At 45.3% G+C, this 18,131-nt stretch overlaps 1 protein-coding gene across 1 annotated transcript in view; it reads right to left on the bottom strand.

Annotated features, from left to right (window-relative positions):
• Positions 1 to 3,292: 3,292 nt before the first annotated feature.
• LOC142592723 (uncharacterized) overlaps positions 3,293 to 18,131 on the bottom strand; it is a 325,325-nt gene continuing 310,486 nt past the window's right edge. Inside the window, exons 7-9 of the mRNA XM_075704320.1 lie at positions 16,117 to 16,187; positions 12,716 to 12,789; positions 3,293 to 9,868 (exon numbers count right to left, since the gene is read on the bottom strand). Coding sequence (XP_075560435.1) covers positions 9,753 to 9,868; positions 12,716 to 12,789; positions 16,117 to 16,187 — 261 coding nt within the window. The 3' untranslated portion in view covers positions 3,293 to 9,752. The remainder of the gene's footprint in view (positions 9,869 to 12,715; positions 12,790 to 16,116; positions 16,188 to 18,131) is intronic.

Here is an 18,131-nt window from a genome sequence, read left to right as displayed (position 1 = left end):
TGCGAGACGCCTGCTAGAATAATGGTTATAAACGAAAATTGACTAAGAAGGGTTAGTCAAGAATGCTTCTATTTACTTTACTGCATCGGGGTGTAAGTTTAATGGAGACAATTTCAGTAGAAAACGTTTATGAGGAACTGTGTCAAATGCTTTTGCGAAATCCAGGAATATGGCATCAGAGTCGAGGTTACTGTCAAAGTTAACTTGCAGGTAGTGAAGGAAAATGGGCAACTGCGTTTCCCAAGAGAAACCTTTTCGAAATCAATGTTTACAAGAGTGAAAAAATCAGATTGAATTCGGTTATAGACCGCATTATTATGACCTCGTAGCGTGAGTGCTGCACCGCTACCGATGATGATGATGGTGGTGGCTTATTGGCGTCGCCTTTAAAACGGTGTGGTGAAAAATATTCACCTAGCCTGCTTCAGGTAATCAGGTATGTTATACATGCTTTTCATTGTAGCATTTTTTATACACCTGTTTTATGTCCTTTTGCTTTCTTCCTCAAGAGTTCTCTGTCAAGATTGTACGGCAAGCTATGCCTGTGGCGGATCTCCAAAGCGCCAAAAGTATCTCTCCGCATTCTCTCATTTGGTTTCCCGCTCACTTGGGGTCGATTGAGGGTTCTCCCTCTAACCCTAACGAGGGCGCACACGAGGCCGCGCGAGGACTCACTGACCGCGCCGCCTCAGCAGTCCCCCTGCCCCGCGGGGAACCCTTGCTTACGTATAATGAAATCATCACACACTACTATCTGTCAAGACGGGCATTCCCCCTCCCGCACCCCGCCTTATGCTGGGCGCAGGCGGTTACCCTTCGACTTTTACAAGCCCGTGCGTACCCTAACCTCGCGGTTCTTCATGCCATATACCCTGAAAGATATCCCAGTGCGGACTGCCCTGCCTGTGGACTAAGGGCAACATTGGACCATGTGTTGTGGGAGTGCGAAGCCATCGGCTCCTCCTTCAGCGAGGATAGATGGGCTGCGCTCTTGGGCAGCCCCGAACTCAGTGACCAAACCCTGGCAACAAAAAACAGCATGTGACTAGCGTGCGCAGAAACCGGGCTGCGCACGCGTCAATGCCTCACTGGACTTTCTTTCTCGTGATTTGTTGGTGTTTGAACTGCTATAATTGCGCGAAGCTCACACTCAGGCTACACGAGCAGCACATTCTTTTTTTTTTTTCCTAACAGAGGTGGTGCCCACTCCTGCGATGTTGTACATGGATGCGCAAATTATTGCGTGTTCTTTATTAAGGATGACGGAGAAAATTATAATGCCCCAGTAACTGGCTGCACGCGCGATATGAAACGCAATGCTTGTATCTCGTGCACAATGGAATGACACAGTAATTGGTTATGTTGATTAATGTTTCCGTTGCCAGTGTGAAATGCTGTTCATAGTTGCTTCGCGTCAAATTCTTACGCAAACACGTAAGGGCTAGAGCTTTCCCTGCGACTAGTGTTGCGCGTGCAAAAATATAGGAAATAGCTTTATTGTCCACGGTAGAGTGTATAAGCGCGACTGGACGAGGACGTAGAAGGAAATAGATACACAGACACAGCGCTTCGGGAGACGGGAAAAAATGGCTGCACTTGTTGTGCGTATTCGCACGTTTTGTTTTTAAACGTGTCCTTGCCGCATCGGCTGAGCAAGATGTACAGCGTTTATTTGTCCGGGCGGTGCCGTGACGCTGTTTTCTGGACCAACAACCAACGAAAGAGGAAGGTGGTGATAGAAGACTTCTGCGATGGACGTTCATGTAGTCACAAGAATAGTGTGTTTGTGTGGAATGTGCTCGCGGCACAGGTTTCATGCGGCACATGAGAAAAGACACCATCGTACAGTGCCTTTAAATTGAAAATATTTTGTGCTTTGAAGGCTTTCTCGGGTGGGTATTCGTTTTGTCGTAGCTTTATTGTACTCTTATCGATCGTGGTACGCTTAGAACACACTAGATTACAAAACAGGGCAAAAACGCAACGCGATGCATGGTGGTAGCGCACGGCAGGAATGTGATATGCGTCTTTTTTTTTCAAGAAAGAAAGGTATAGCGTACTAGGTTTTTATTGTCTTTCATACAGAGCCTAGCTGCGATCTTTCGGCTCACGAGCTCAGCAGAAAAAAAAAGGCAAGGGTAGGGAGGAGGGCAACTTGCAGTCATCTGTAGTTTTTTGTTTCATATGAGGCGCTTCACTTAAATTTTCGCGTAAATGTTTTACTATAGCTGTATCATACGCGTCTATAAGATTTGTACGAATTGTTTCACGGACCCTTTAATGAATTAAAAACATTTGGGGGGTTTTGCGTGCCAAAACCACGATCTGATTATGAGGCACGCCATACCGTTGAATTCCGGATTAATTTTGACCGCCTGGTGTTCATTAATGTGCACCTAAATTTAAATACGCGGGTGCTTTTTCATTTCGTCCCCATTGAAATGCGGCCACCATGCCCGGGATTCGATCCCGTGACTTCGTGCTAAGCAGCCCAACACCAAACCACTGTGCAACCATGGCGGGTCCTTTAATGAATCAAACAGACCCGCCGTGGTTGCTCAGTGGCTATGGTGTTTGGCTGCTGAGCACGAGGTCGCGGGATCGAATCCCGGCCACGGCGGCCGCATTTCGATGGGGGCGAAATGCGAAAACACCCGTGTGCTTAGATTTAGGTGCACGTTAAAGAACCCCAGGTGGTCAAAATTTCCGGAGTCCTCCACTACGGCGTGCCTCATAATCAGAAAGTGGTTTTTGCACGTAAAATCCCAAATATTATTAATGAATCAAACAGGTTTCTAAAAGCTTCGCCTTTCGTCTTGCTGTTTGCATCGCCAGCAGTTTATCTTTTATATAAAAAAGGTTCTGTGTGGTTCTAAAATTCAATTGATGACGTGTTCTAAACTGCGACCCAAGTGTTTCCTCACCAGAGAGATGGAAGAGCGAACACGTGACACTGCGTGCGAACGTCGGCGTTCTCGTTCAGATATTTACTTAGATTTACAATCACCATCTGTGTTTTCTTTTCAGGCTGTCTCAACTCAGAGACAAAACTTGGACCAGGAAGTTCGAATGCAATGCATCACAATATCAAAGAGCGCGCGGTGTTAGAAATGAGGTGCTGGTTATAGAAGACACTGTTGACGGTGTTTTTTTATGTAACGCTACCAAAATACAGAAAAGACAGCTTACCGCAGTAAGGGCTGCGCAATACATGTTTATTTGTAACTCCATACTGAATCCTATCAGAAAAAAAAAAAACACGCATTCATGCATTTCCGTGAGTCATGTAGGCTGCGTGGCAAACAAGGTCGTTTATTTCGAAACAAGTTTCAACACGTGTGTTCACTAAAGCGAGGGCACAGCATAAAGTGGGACTCGCCTTCCGGGTAAACACGCAGGCAGCCACGAGCGTCCGGGGGGGGGGGGGGGGCATCTTATTCACGAAACAACAACAGCACGAGGTACCATTCACCAGAGCACAGACGGTGCGCACTACGCGGACAACTCGTGCTACAAAGGAACGCGTGGCAATATGTACAGGGCAGAAACAGGGTGCACAACAAGCACATTCGCAGTACGCGCACGAGACGTCAGCTAACTTTGGGCCCTGAATAACCAGCATCGTTCAAACAATCATTGAAATAAAATCAGCGTGGCTCACGGAAGCATTTCATCATTTATTGATTGCACTGGGTTTATGTTCCCCAGCCACGCGGGATACAACGGATACCACGATTCAGGAGTCCGAATCAAGCTTGATCGCCCCCGAAATTTAGGTGATCGCAATCGAAATTTAAGTGCAGGAGTCTTCGCATACCACCGACATTAGAATTCGGCCTCGTCGGCGGGCCAATCAAACACGCGATGTTTTACTTAACATAAATGCGCCATTGCCCCTGAGCCACATTGGTGGGTCACGAGAATCCCCTGAATTTCCTTTGTCCTGCGCGAAGTCTAATTTGCAATCAATTTCCATAGTTTCCTTTTTTATCAATGCGAGTTGTATAAAAGCTGAAAACATAGATCATACAAGAAAGCAGAACAGCTTAAAAAGATTGGACTGGAATACTTTCTTTTAAACCTAAAGCGCGGTGCAACCAACTGTTCACATTGATTGGATGTGTTACAGCCAATCAATACCATTCCAATCAAAACGACACAATTTGTGTTGAAACGTGACACAAAATAGAGCACAGTAGTTTCATAGCTCCAAGTAACCTGCAGGGCATGGAACTTCAGAACGCATTCTGGTTTAACGAGTGAAAGGCTACGCAGCATGTGCGTATATTCCCTACTCAGATGCAGCATAGACTCTTTGCTACGAAAACACCTAAGTGGGAAAAATGGTAAACAAGGAAAGAATGTTTGTATTTGAAGCGACTCTCTCACAACAAGAATTCATAAACAGCTCTCGACGAATCCTCTCCAATTCTACGCTGCATGTAGTCTTTGGTGCACATTACTAGAGAAACCTTGCTTGAGGGTGTTTCCTAACGCAAACTGTAGCACAGACTAAAGGAACGAAATGTAACAACAAGTTCTTGCCTGTTGTTCTGAGCTCTTATACAGGGAACATATTCTTATTCTATACATGTTCGCAATAGCAACTGCCGACCATATGTGGTGATGGACATTCTAGTAGTGAAGCCAACCGGCAAATGGCAAGTAATACTTATGAATGAAAAGGCCAGTGAATTCAAATGTGTAACCTGTTTATTTCTACTGCTGCAAAAACAAACGGACTGAACGAATTAATTAAAGGCTTTCATAGCACAGTGAAACGAGAGAGTAATTCACGTTCTGAAGCAGTGTCGCACCAATCAGGTCATATTTTTCGCGATTTGGGATTTACAACACGTGTCCAATTGGCTGTAATGTTTGCCCACTGGGTACATTAGGCAAGGGTAATGCTAGCTTCGAGAAAAAATAAAAATAAAAATTTGGCAGTCGTCTTTTTTTTTCAGCGGCATTTTTCATTACCTCCTTCTTAGAGATTTTCTTAGGTTGTGGAGCTCAAAAAGTCAGCATGCTTAAGAATGCCCTTGACATTTGTAATATAGAATACACAATAATGCCCAATGTGATATGAATACAATGGCTCAAGCATCATGCCCCCTTGTTTTGCACGAATAGAATCGCTTTTTGCAGCACTTCAGCACCCTATTCTCATCTGTGAGTGCAAACCAGTTTGCGGAACATCCCGAGAAGAGGGAAGCAGTGCGTGAAATGACGCTTGGTGATAAGATCCATATACACTCTTAAGCAAAATTACAGCCTTTTGCCACACAACAATAATCGTCATCTGTCTTGTCTGCATTTCCTTTCTTTAACGTGGCGAGCCTGGTACTTTCCAGTAACGAACGATATGCACGTTATCAGCATGCATAGCATGTCCGACAGGAAAGTAGCGGGCGCAGCGTTTTCAAGGAAGGAAAGGCAAGCAAGGCAGATTACGATTATTGTTGTGTGGCAGAGATACACCCCAAAAGGTGTAACTTTGCCTAAGAGTGTAGTTATGAAAGCGGGCAAAATGTCTACATAATGATGCGAGCTATTTTTCAACGCTCACGGCATTCAGGGTAAAGGAATGGTAGGTTATATCTCAAAAAAGACCTCACTCACTGTTTCTGCTTCCTCGCCTTTTGAGTTTACATCGTTGAAAAACTCAGACATTAAAACACGCCCATTTGATTGTAAAGGCAACAGCACCGTACAGAGCAACAACATCTATATACAGCCAAGCCTCTTATTCGAAGCCAAATGTTTCGAGGGATAGATTGGCTGTTCTATATTCTGGTTTTCGAAGAGCCCCTTCTTGATGTATTGAAAAAGTGCAACTCCCTACAGTGCAACTCCCTTAGTGAGCGCTCAACTTGAGTGTCTTCTCAACAACACAGTGGTGTTAAGCAAAGGGCACTGCTGCTAAGACAACATTATGTGGCCAACATGGCTCCCTGTGAAAACGTAGCAGGCAAAGAGAAAACTATCTATTGATCCTGTAAAGTGTAGAGAATCCTAAAGACCTTGAGGCTCACTACAAAGTGACATGTGGCAGTAAACAAAAATATCATACCTTCATAGCGAAAAGGAATACTGGTGTTGCAAAATACCAAAAAAACATCAACAGTACATGGCACAAACAATTTACACATTCCGTCCCTGTTCTTCCGGGAACATGCTCTTCACGCAATATCTAACAGTGTATATTTAAGAAACTGTACAATCGCACAACGGCCAATTATGTGATTATAAATATAACAATGTAAGCTGTATTTGACAACATTTTCAAGGTAACAATAAAATTCAAATGCCACTTACTTGAAGCAATACAGAACCATATCTAAGCAAGAAGCTTAAGTGGCAATTTAGCAGTAAATGCGAGAGACATGTGTTAGCATTACTTATTTCAGGCCCCGGATCATCGATTTAAATCACGTTCACCACATTGAAAAGTGTTGTTCTGGAGCTCACTCTATACACGTCCTCCCTCTTCAAGGAGGGAACTACAAGTGATGGTGGTCTGGAGAAGACCACCATCATACTTTTCTACACTTTGATACTCCTAACGCTAATGCATCAATAAATTCATAATGAATGCAAGGTACTAGAAAAACTTCCTCAGTGGACACTAGACGGATACAAAAAGCCTCACCGACGGCAACGACACACAGCCTACATACGTGTTCAATGATCTTGACACGAATCCTTTCACAATCCCAAATGGCATAAAGCCAGCGCAAACGTGCGACAAATTAAACACACATAAAACTAATGTTTTAACACTCAAAGGGACTAGCATATTTGAAGACCACAACAAGAAAAAACAACTCAAGAAGCCAGCGTCACACTTTCACACTTCACACGGGGGCATGCTAGGCGTCGACAGTTTTTGCTCATAGGTTCAGCCAAAAAGATTTCTTTCTGCTCAGTTTGGCCATTTAGCTTCTAAATGCACTTCACAAACCTAGGCCGTCTAGAGAGGAATGGCACAAATCGAACATTTTGTCAGATAATGCAACTGGTAAAGTTTTGACACCTGCATTACATTATGTGTCCAAAAAAAGTAAAGTTGTGATATGCTTCCTAGGTAAATGGGCTTATACAATGCGGGGCAAAACAAGCTTTTCTGCTAAACCAGGTGGCAGTCAATGGCCAAAGCAAATTACAGAAAAGAATACACTAAAAAGTCCTTAGAGGACTTCTTCCACAGAGGCTTGTGCTGTTACTTCTCGAATTTGAATTTTTTTTGGTGTACACGGTTATACGTTGCAAGATGGATGAGCAGTCGTTCGGATAAGCAAGTACTATCTCATCGGACTGTATTACTTGATTAGGATACCAGCTCGATGTCAACGAGCGAGATTGTCAGCATAAGCGACAACAAAGCTCATGTTGCTTGTGAGTGCATTGTGTGAGCACAGTCAATAAGGAAAGGATCAATGAGAAGCTCCGTCAGCTTTTCCCGAGACACTATATACTTACATAGAAAACTAAGACAAATTGATAACGGTAAATAAGAAGGAGAACCGAGAACTAGAGAAAAAGCACGAATTAATGCTGGCACTTCAGGCACAGAACTTCTAAATGAAAGAAAATGTTTGGGTTGCTGGCCAAGTCAAAATTCAGAGTGATGCTTTGTGGCCTCAACGTAAAAGTTTGAGGGAATGATCTAGGAACGCTACTGTGACACCTCAGGGGGAAGAAGTGCTTAAGGCTCTTTCCATATCATTTAATAAACAGTCACCGTGCAGAACATGGAGAGACAATAAAAGCGAAGATACAAGTTGGACTAGCAGGTGCCTGATTGATTACCTGTTCAAATTATCAAAATGTCTCTTATAATCAATGGGACAAACCAGAAAATATGAGAACTGTGCATACATGTGCACTGCGTACCTTTGCTTTTCAAGAAACGATGACAGGTTCACGTTCGTCTTGTTGTGAACACTCACCGGTAAAGGCCACAAAATATCACTTTGAGTTTTGACTTGGCCAGAAACCCCAACAGTTTCTTTTATTTAGGAGTTCAGTGCCTGAAGTTGCAACATTCATTCGTACTTTTTCTCTAGTTCTCGGTTTGCCTTAAGGGTAGGCATTTAGGTGGTGGTATCCGTACCACCAGTAATAATTCGTCATGCACCTGACTGTGCTATAAGTGCAAACAAATGTTGTATTACTGCCTGCATTTGAAGTGCAGCTAAGCCTCAGGTTTTCCATAAGCAGCCTTACCAAAATGTTACGCTCGTGGTTGCCAGCTACACATTCAGCAAAGCAGGAACGTTGCCAACGTATTTTAGAAGCGGCAAATGCGGCGAGTAATTCAGCATTCTTCTTATACTACTTTGTATGTTTTTAATTTCTATTTGCCTTACCTGGTACTTGAGGAGAAATATAATGTGGTCAATGTCCTCAATTCCACACTAATAGCAGTTGTGAAACATATGTTGCACTACGAACAATAGTTATCTGCAATCATGCTCCAACATCTAAGCTATAATTGTTAAAGCAGAGCGTTTACATAACACACCTATCTTTCAACCAAAGTAATCCAGTGCAACCTTCTGCAAGAGTAACATAACACCCTGCATGTGGAAATCTTTCGATTATATTAATGTGCCACCATGCCATGATTGTAGTTGTGTGGAACAACGAGTACAATGATTTGGCGTCAGCATCACGTACATACTACAATAAAAGACACACAATACAATTCGTATGAGGGAAAATAACATGAGAAGGGACGGAACCCTGTCAACTTTGGTATTGTATGTCTCATGTGTACAGACAAGAAATGCAGACTATCACACTAGGAATAGCAATTGTGAATCTAGCAGCCGAACAAATGACAACACATTGATGCTGCAGAAATGTTCAGCCATATTGCACCATCAATGAAATCAGACTGTAGATGATGTCAACACAAGGGACACAATTTTCACATTTGTGTGTAACTAAGTTCGTGTAAAAAAAGTGAGATTAAAAGGAGAAGTGATGAAAGGGGTGTTCCTAGAAGTGCACAAAACTTCTTTTTTTCTGGCTGCAGTGTTTTTCACGGATACCAAGCACCAAGCATGGGGATATTTCGTCACAACATTGGAACATAGAGTTGCTCGGCAGTAGGTGTACAGCATGAGTTACTGATTTCTACTAGCTAAATGTCTGACGTAATGGTGGCATACCACTTTGGTTTAGTGGCAAAGCATGCAAACTGCCTGCAGTACTTAAAAAGAAATGTGCTCGTTCTTCGGTATACCTTCACGGCCACTTTGAGTTGACATAAACCCCAGCCTTGACAGATGAACGGCTAATACATATCTGCATGCAATACAACAGTCTGAAAACTGAACATTCTTCTGGTGCCGACACTACTGGCTTGCGCATTGATGCAGTATTTACAATAGCGAAGTGTTTGGTGGAAAAGGATCGTAGCGCACGCTTGTGAACATGTGACACGCTGCTAGCAACACTGTTGTCAAGAGTTCAGAGTTCATCCAAAAGAATTTGTTCCGCTAGTAAAAGCAGTCAAGTAATGCTAACAATGCATGCGCTCAGAGGAACTCCAGTATGCACCACATTCCACCGCATTCTTGCGGAGTATTAAAATCTCTGCGGTAGAGCTATCATGAACAATGAAGAAAACACTCTGAATATGTACAATGTGTTAGCTTCGGCCTTGGCTGCACCACAAGGATGTCGCGCAGAGATCTACAGTATCGTGGTCACGCAGCCGCCGTGTTCCAAACCACGGCAACTCAGAACCGTGACGGCAGTGGACCATACGGCCGGTACAGTCTCCTCGTCATTGTCTGCGAAGGCTTCAGGCGTGCCGGCAGGTGACAGTGGGTCCGCAGTGGGGGTTCCGCCCACTCTGTGGAACGAAGCAAAGAGGAAGCGGCGTGACAGTGCGTTAGAGACAATGAAAAAAAAAAAGAAATGTGAAAGGGTGCAGCCAGCCGCCGTGAAGTACACTCAAGCCTATGTTCGTTCCTAAATGTACGTTATTATTTGTCGGTGCTGCAGATTACCGATCGTTGGTGGTCTAGGATTTCTATTTTCTTTATCAGGCATGGATCTGCTTTCTAGTGAATCCACGTTCAGACTGAGTACGTTCACATCGTTAATGATTCAGGCTGAGTACAATCATGTCACCATGGCTGAGTAGAATGAACTGTCACCACATACATAAGTGGTTAAATAATATTCAGCTGCCTGTTTAATGGTCGCTGGTTGCGAAACACTTTATTAAGTTATCGGACATATGTTTTTTTCTATTAAATTCACTTTCCTACTGTCATATGCCTAACTAATTCTCCCTCCATGTTACAGTTATGCCGGTTGAAAAACTGCACAGAAAAGAAGGCCTGTTGTTTAGTGAAAAGTTTCCTTGTTCCTGGGGTGCGCTCTTGATTTGGGAAGTTTAAAATAAGTGCTTACACAGTTTCTGTTCAATGTTCTAGCGCACAAAATATAACTGCACTACTGAAAAAAAAACACTAATAAGAGCGAATTTACGCCTCGGCCACGCTGTTCGCGACCACTTCGCCAAAGCTTTAAAAAAATTAATTTTAAATTTGCAACCCTGTGCCTTTTCTAGAAAATTCTAAGGATCTCAAAGTTAGTTTCTCACTTCATGTAACTACCAAGTGTCTTATTTTTTGTGCGCAAGCGTAACTGGCCAGCTCGTGAAATCGGCAGTGTTTGTTTGAAGCCGCGAAGCAAGCGAACGAGAAGGCGCCTGGGCCTCCGTGCTGGCTCCGGCTTGTCTGCAAATTTCGTCTACACATATAATTAACACCATGGGCAATGACAGCGCAGAAATTTGCAAATACAAATAATTAAGTGTCCTTCATAGTCTTTTAAACTAATACTTTGAGCACAAAGTCTGACACGCGTATGCCTGAAATTGTGCTGCTTCAATGCTTGGTATTAATAAATCATGAAAGAAATTATGAAGAAGCAACCCCGTTTACTATTCAAGAATGCGTTGAGCATAAATTGGGAGGAAGGTTTTGTGGCACTACATTGCATTTTGTTACGGGGGGTCCTCCCCCTTACTGCCTTCCCATACCCATACGCGGAAGCCAACCGGTACTACGAGCGCCACTTCCTGAAACAACGCGTTCGCAACCCCACGCAGCGCCTGCCACCGACTACGATCGCAGACGCTGCAACCAGAGGCGCAACGTCAACGGTACTACCCTGCCAGTGGTACCACGGCGCTGGCAGCGCCCATACTGTTCCACGGCGCGGTTTCGTGCGGTCGCACGGGCTTTATTCTGAAAGCAATCAGCTTTGGGGATACAGCGGGGCTGACGGCTCGTAGCTTTGCGCCCGCTGTGTTCTCACCACACAGTTTGCGTTCAAGCGACAGACAGCACGAAGGTCACTTCGCTCGCTGCAGCTGCCGCCATTCTTCAGGCCAGCGTTTTGACAGTGAGTATCCGCGCACATTGGGGGTGAAGTGCTCATATTTGCCTGCACGCGCTGACACCATGCTAGATAATTTAGATACTAAACGAATGCTTACAACGCCTTCAACTCCGGCGGCTGCTGCGTATGGCACGGCCACGCGACCCTGTGTCGAACACGATTTGCGATGCGGACAGTGGAGGCGTCTAGGCACACCGAAGATCGATATCGTCGTGTGCGCTATAGCACCCATACGCTTGCGCGTCATCCCCGTTCACGAAGTGAAACGTCACTAACTTTGTATATAGTTGACTAAATATTTATGTCACTTGTGACATATAGCGCATATCTCCTCCTTCAGCTACATTGCTCGCAGAGCCGGAGATGCACAAGAAATGAAAATGCATAATTGACTAATTAACAAAACTTCTCTAATCAACAATTTAACCAAATACTTTTCGCACATATTGCAATTTACGAATTGCAGCCACCGAGCTTTAAGGCACATCCACTTCGAACGTATTGCTACGGAGGAAGACACCGACGAAAAGCTATTTACAAGTATATTTACAAGGCAATACGCTACGCGTATTGCCTTGTACTACCATAATACTACCAGTTTTATGATGGACGCCGTTAAATATGCAGTAGAAAACAACTTTCTATCACGTACTTTTTTATGAAGAAAACACCTTTAGCTGTACTGAATGAAAAGACGAAAAGAGAAAGCAAGGAAAGGAAACGCCGAAAGGTGCTTCAGAAGAGCGTCGCGTTTGCTACCCGATAAGGGATCAAGGTAGAAGATGTCTAAAGAGGAAAATAACTAGGATCACTAGAGCATTTCATCACACATTTTGAGAACAAATACGTCAAAATCTGTGTCATCCCCAGAATTTATTCCAAGTGAATGTGCCCTTAGATATGTCCGGCTAAGATTCGTAAAATTCAGGATTGTCGCAAATTAGGCGTATAAAAATTATTCAGCAAAATTTTGGTCATTAGTCAATTATGCATTGCGGGTTGTTGTGCAAATTATGTCCATCTTTTATAGTAATCCAGGTCAATCAGCACAACCATGCTATATGCTACAGGTGATATCTAACACACACACACACACACACACACACACACACACACACACACACACACACACACACACACACACACACACACACACACACACACACACACACACACACACACACACACACACACACACACACACACACACACACACACACACACACACACACACACACACACACACACACACACACACACACACACACACACACTAAATATTTACCTGCGAAGTCTGCATCTGTGGCAAAACCGTTATTCTGCATCTCCTCTGCGTTTTGGCGGGGGAACCCTTGCTCCCTATGAAAAGCAGGAATGGACAAGGTTACAGCGACTAATAGGGAGATTAATCATGATAAGTTGCTTTGCGATGCACCACATACGCGTGTGCCTGCAACACCATTACTCTGGATGCCATTAAAAACGCTGCATGCAAAGAGGTGGGCGATTGTTTTTTACATGTTTTTTTCTTCTACAACAAGAAGTTCCGTGTAAAGAAGAATAATACGAACAATACAACAGGCATCTTGTCTAAATAATGATACAAGTTCGAAACGCTGTTATGATACGGCCATCGCCTTCTCTGTATTTTTCAATGCCAGCCAGATGCGGCCGATCCAACCGTTTACCACACCTTTCCTACTGTTATGCCCTACTCTCCTTCGTCGGCTAGCGTTCGCGCCTGCTTTGCGATCGTGGAGGAGAGTACCATCTGGGTGACGCCACACGACGGAGATCGGAGGAAGACTGACAGGTGCGTGATAACCTGACAGACCACGGAGGAAGGAAAAATACAGGAGGGAGCATTACGTGACGCAGCCAGCCTTGACAAGCGAGCGCTCCGTGAAGCTACAGTGGTGGCCCAACGCATGACCTCCTGCGTCGACATCACGGAGCAAGGATCGATTCGCTGGTACGTTTGGTTCCCAGTAGCTGTGCCAGCAGCTTTTATTTGATGCGTGTTTGTTCGGCTGCCCTGCCGTGGCTCTGCCTGCCGAGCGGGAACACAAAAACGGACCACGCACGACTTGCGATCGCCTGTAGGACCACTAGGTTGGCCTCAATCGCGTTGCGGTATGCTCACTCCTATTTTTTCCCTTCCTCCATGTGACAGTCGCAAGGACGGCGCGTCTACCGCTTCTCCACAGGAACGGCACCGGAGTGTACTCAGACGTGCTCCCCATGACGCAAGTAGTTGCACCTAAAGCGCCTCAATAAAATCAAAAGTAGAGCCATCCTTTGAAGATTGCCGCCGTCCTCCTCCTCTACGCTTGCGGTTGACACTCGACCCGCCAAGTGACCTAAGGTCGTCACGTGCTCCCGTGCACTTTTTTCTAGCTTGTTTTAACGCGATAGCGTCAGAAACCCGTGTCACAGTAAATCCTGCGTCCCTCTTGGGACATCGCCTTGGCAAAAGGAATGTCGAGCCAAAGTTTGAAGCACGCATACCCAACCACTCCTCTACCGCCAAAGTTGCTCAGAGCTTGTCTTTCATTCGTTACGACGTTAATCCTGGGGATTTTGAGAACAGCAGCCCACAAACAAATGTAATGGAAGAAAACACTGGCAGCGCATGCCCATTATGTTAGCTCTTCTCAGACTGAAATGTTAAAAGTGCGAAACAATAAGAGGAGATCGACCCACGCAAGAGGCCGCGTTTTACCAGAAAGCTCGCCTTCGTCCGCAGCCAGTGTTTCCCGGTAAACGTTACGGTTAAATAAGCTGCATTTGCCGGGAAGCATGAACAGCAGTAAAGGTCTTTGAATGCTATCGCTTTCCACTCTTAAAGGTGAAGCTTAAGCGTCCTCCAAATTTTTTGCTCCCGCCGCAATCGCGGTGCCAAACATTGCGAGCGGCGCGCGCAGGCACCAGGTTTCGCGCCTGCTTCGTGCTTTTCCAGCCTAGTTCCGCATTCGCGATGCCGAGCTGCTGTAACTTCGGGTGCAGCACAAGTGAAAGGGATGGCAAGCCACTATTTCGTATGCCATCTGCCAAGCGAGAGGGGGCGCGGAGGAAGGTCTGGGTTCAAAGAATCAGCCGGGCTGATTTCAAGCCAACGCAATGGTCCCGGCTCTGTGAGGTAAGCGAGCGATTTTTCGCTATCACTAATCTCATGTGCTGCCACTTGTTGTATGCGGCTTCGTTAGATTTTCGCTCTCCTAAGTGTCGTATGCTAGCGCTGCGTTTATTTGCAACTTTCATGCCCGATTTCAATTAAGTTGTTTTCAAACGCACGTGCTTTTTATCGACCCGGTCATACATCCCGTGACGTTGTCTTTCTTTGTCCTGAATGTATGCGAACTGCACATTTTGAGTGTATCGCCTTAAGTTACGAAGCGGGGACGTACGTAAGCAAACCGGTGCGGCGATGACGCTCCGATCATTATAAGCCATTATCGCTCTTTAGCGCCTTATCCAACCGCGTCGAACCGTTAGGAACCATGACCAAACGTACTCGGGTGGAGGCACCGCCGCGTGGACCGTACCTGGAAAGCGATCTGCGATGCCGACAAAGAGTGTCGACTGCTGATATAGCTTCGCGCTATGTGTTCTCGCAGCTAACTTAGCGTCCGACACGCGCAACGAACGCGGAGAGCATCTTCGGAGAGCGTCTGCTCGTTAAGCACCGCGTAAGGGGAGCCAAAGTGAACGTCGGCGCAGGAGGAGGAGAGAGATGACACTACTTTTAATTCATTTAGGAATTTTAGTCGTACCATCTGTGTAGCGTCGCATCGGGACAATTCACTGAACTAAGGAGCACCGACGGCTCCCATTAGGCAGCGAGCGAGCGCGCTGGCATGAAAAATAGAGGCGATGATACGGCTCAAAGTAAAGGCAGAAAACTTGAAGCCCTGGGTCTCTTGAACAGCGAATGCTTCAAACGCGCCGCGTTTCTGTTGTGTCATATAAAATGATCAGACCGAAACGAGTTGCATTTTAGAGAGGAGCTCCCGTTCTTGCATCGAGTGTCGGCGTGCCCGGCGTAACCGAGAGAACGAGCGCCGCAGATGAAACAGTGAACGCGGAGCGCTCCGGGAGATCAGAAACGCGGCGAGAGCGAAGAGAGCGCGCGGAGGAAAGTGGAGGAGGAGGTTGCAGGAAACGCGTGAGGCGGGAAGAGGAGGAAGAGGGTATGGTGAAAGCGAGAGAAGAAAGGCGTAGTGCCGCGCAAGACGCGCACTGCGGCGACAATGGCTACGAGATGGCGCCAGAGTAGCGCGCGTCGTCTTGGAGGTGTGTCTGCGGCTGCGGCTATGAATCGCGCCGACGCACCACTCACGCGCTGCTTGTCGCTCTCTCCCGATTAGCGAAGCACTCGTGCCACACTTCGCTCCGTCTGGAACGCGCCGCACGAGACAGATTGTCCGCACCAGCCAATATATCTCGAAATAAAAACATGTGCAGAGCTGGGCAGGAATTTCGCATTAGGGCTTATCGTAATCGCCGATGATTTTTTTTTTCAGCCTTTACCTAGTGTGCGTGACTGCCTGTGTGTCTCTCTGCGCGGGCATTCATTCGTGCGTGTGCGCGCATGTGTAGTTGTGTATGTGGCCGGGGGGGTTAACACAGAGCATTTCAGAACGTAAAGTAAACCACGGTGCGCTGAATGCAAGTCGACACACTTACTCAATTGTAGTGAACGCTTGCTCGTAAACGCTGCCGTCGAAGTTGCTATCTGGATACTCGTCTCCGTAAAGCTGCGAAGATGAAGAAAAGAAGTCAACAGACAACGATATCAATATTGTAAATCAGAAAGTTGTTCTCGGTGTGTAAGCATGACCAATTTAACTTTACCGTGCGAAACTCTGACATTATCTTGATCGAAGTCGCTAGAAAAGGTGGAAAATCTTCACTTTTCCAGAAGCTAAAAGCAACAATAACGACAACGGAAAATAAAACAATAACTAAAATAACGTTTCGGCTACAGCTTAGTTCGCAAGATAACAACGACCACGTGAAAAACAAATGACTAGTGACAGTATGACGAGGCTACGGCTCCACCACTGCCGCGCTATCATTACTTTAGTTATCAATTTATTTGTGGTGGTCAGCATAGTCGATTTTATCTCCAGCGATGTTTCATCTTGACCAGCTGACCGCATGTCAAATCACGGTTTTCAAAAGCTGTACTTTATATTTACTGCAATGTTCAGCAGTCGCCAAAAGCGAATTTTCTATTAAGTATTCATTACCGCAAATGTTCTTTTGCGTACGTGTGTGCGCGTGTATGTGCGCGCGTGCTGTGTGTGCGCGTGTGTGTGCGTGGGCGTGCGTGTGTGTGTGCGTGTTTGTGTGTGTGTGTGTGCGTGTGTGTGTGTGTGTGTTTGTGTGAAATGAAACAGCAAAAGTTCGCAGCATGTTAAACCCCTGTAACACGTGAAAGCGCGAACCTGCTCCACAGGTGGCGATACATTAAGTTATACGATAGAAAGTGCCAGACTTTTTTTGCAACACATAAGGAGCCGCAGTGTGAAGTAAACATATGGCACTGTAGGTCGACTTCCTCAAGGATACATGTGAGCATCAAATGCACTACGTGCAAGTTCTTTAGTTTTTTTCTTTCTTTGTTGTTTCGTTCGTTCTTTTTTCCTTCCGTTCTTTATTTCCATTCCTTCTTTCGTTCTTTCGTTCCTTCTTTTCTTTCCTTTGTTCTTTATTTTTCTCGTTTCTTCATTCACATTCAGCCATTGCACCTTCGCTTGCTTCCACTCCTGATGGCGGTATTTTTTGTTTCACAGGACCAGACGCCGCTTTTTTTAGGTATGAGCCATTGCAACGAGCCAATTAAGGCTTTCGCCTTCATAAGCCGTTGCTTAGTACCGAAGTGTCTCACACTGTACGTAAGCAATTAGCCTCTGGTCTTTCCGTTTACGAAGCCACTGAAAGTGATGATAAAACCTTTCTAGTCAATAGTTGCACAAAGACCTTTCTGTTCGTCTATCATATCAGGCAAAAATACGAAGGATTCTGCTTACTGAAGAACTGAAACGCGACAGATGTTTCGGAATCGATAGGGGTTTCTCGTTCACAATGTCTTGTACAGAATATGTATAAATATATTGAGTGTAAGTGCTTTTACAAAGCGTTATTGAATCTGCGCCTTCGTAATGTGTTCCAGATGCGATTATAGTCGGTGACAAGCTAAGAATTACAAGCAACCTCCGCTCACATAACTGCAGTGCACCTGCTTTTTCACCTCTCATAGAGAGCCGAGCCGAGTGGAGTCTATTCATAGCTTAATGACTTTGGTCTGCTAGAGTAAAGGCTAGGCCAGCTGGAAATTAAAACTCATTGTTTGAAAGGAATATGTTTCTTTTAGCTGAGCCCTCACATCGAGATGAGCCGCAAAATTTTCCAGTAAGCCAGGTTTCATCCTAAATCTAGTCACACAAAGACAGATCTGTACAGAGACAAATGCCACATTAGACAAGCAAAACCACGTAAAGTCACCGAAGTAAGTGAACACGATCGGCTGGCTTATGTATACAAATTGTGTGCGAGTCGGACAGCGTACATATAGTTTTTTTCACTTAGGTTGCACTGCTTACGCTTTTGAGATTGCGCTTTTCTGAAGAGCTGTTGCTGCCTAATGTGAAATGCTGTGATTTTTTTAAGGGAAGGGGTCCTGTCAAGCACGTTTC

Source organism: Dermacentor variabilis, chromosome 9, assembly GCF_050947875.1.
Source record: "Dermacentor variabilis isolate Ectoservices chromosome 9, ASM5094787v1, whole genome shotgun sequence".
Classification (NCBI taxonomy): Eukaryota; Metazoa; Arthropoda; class Arachnida; order Ixodida; family Ixodidae; genus Dermacentor; species Dermacentor variabilis.
Note: the sequence above shows the minus strand (reverse complement) of the source record. Positions and strands in the feature narration are given on the sequence as shown.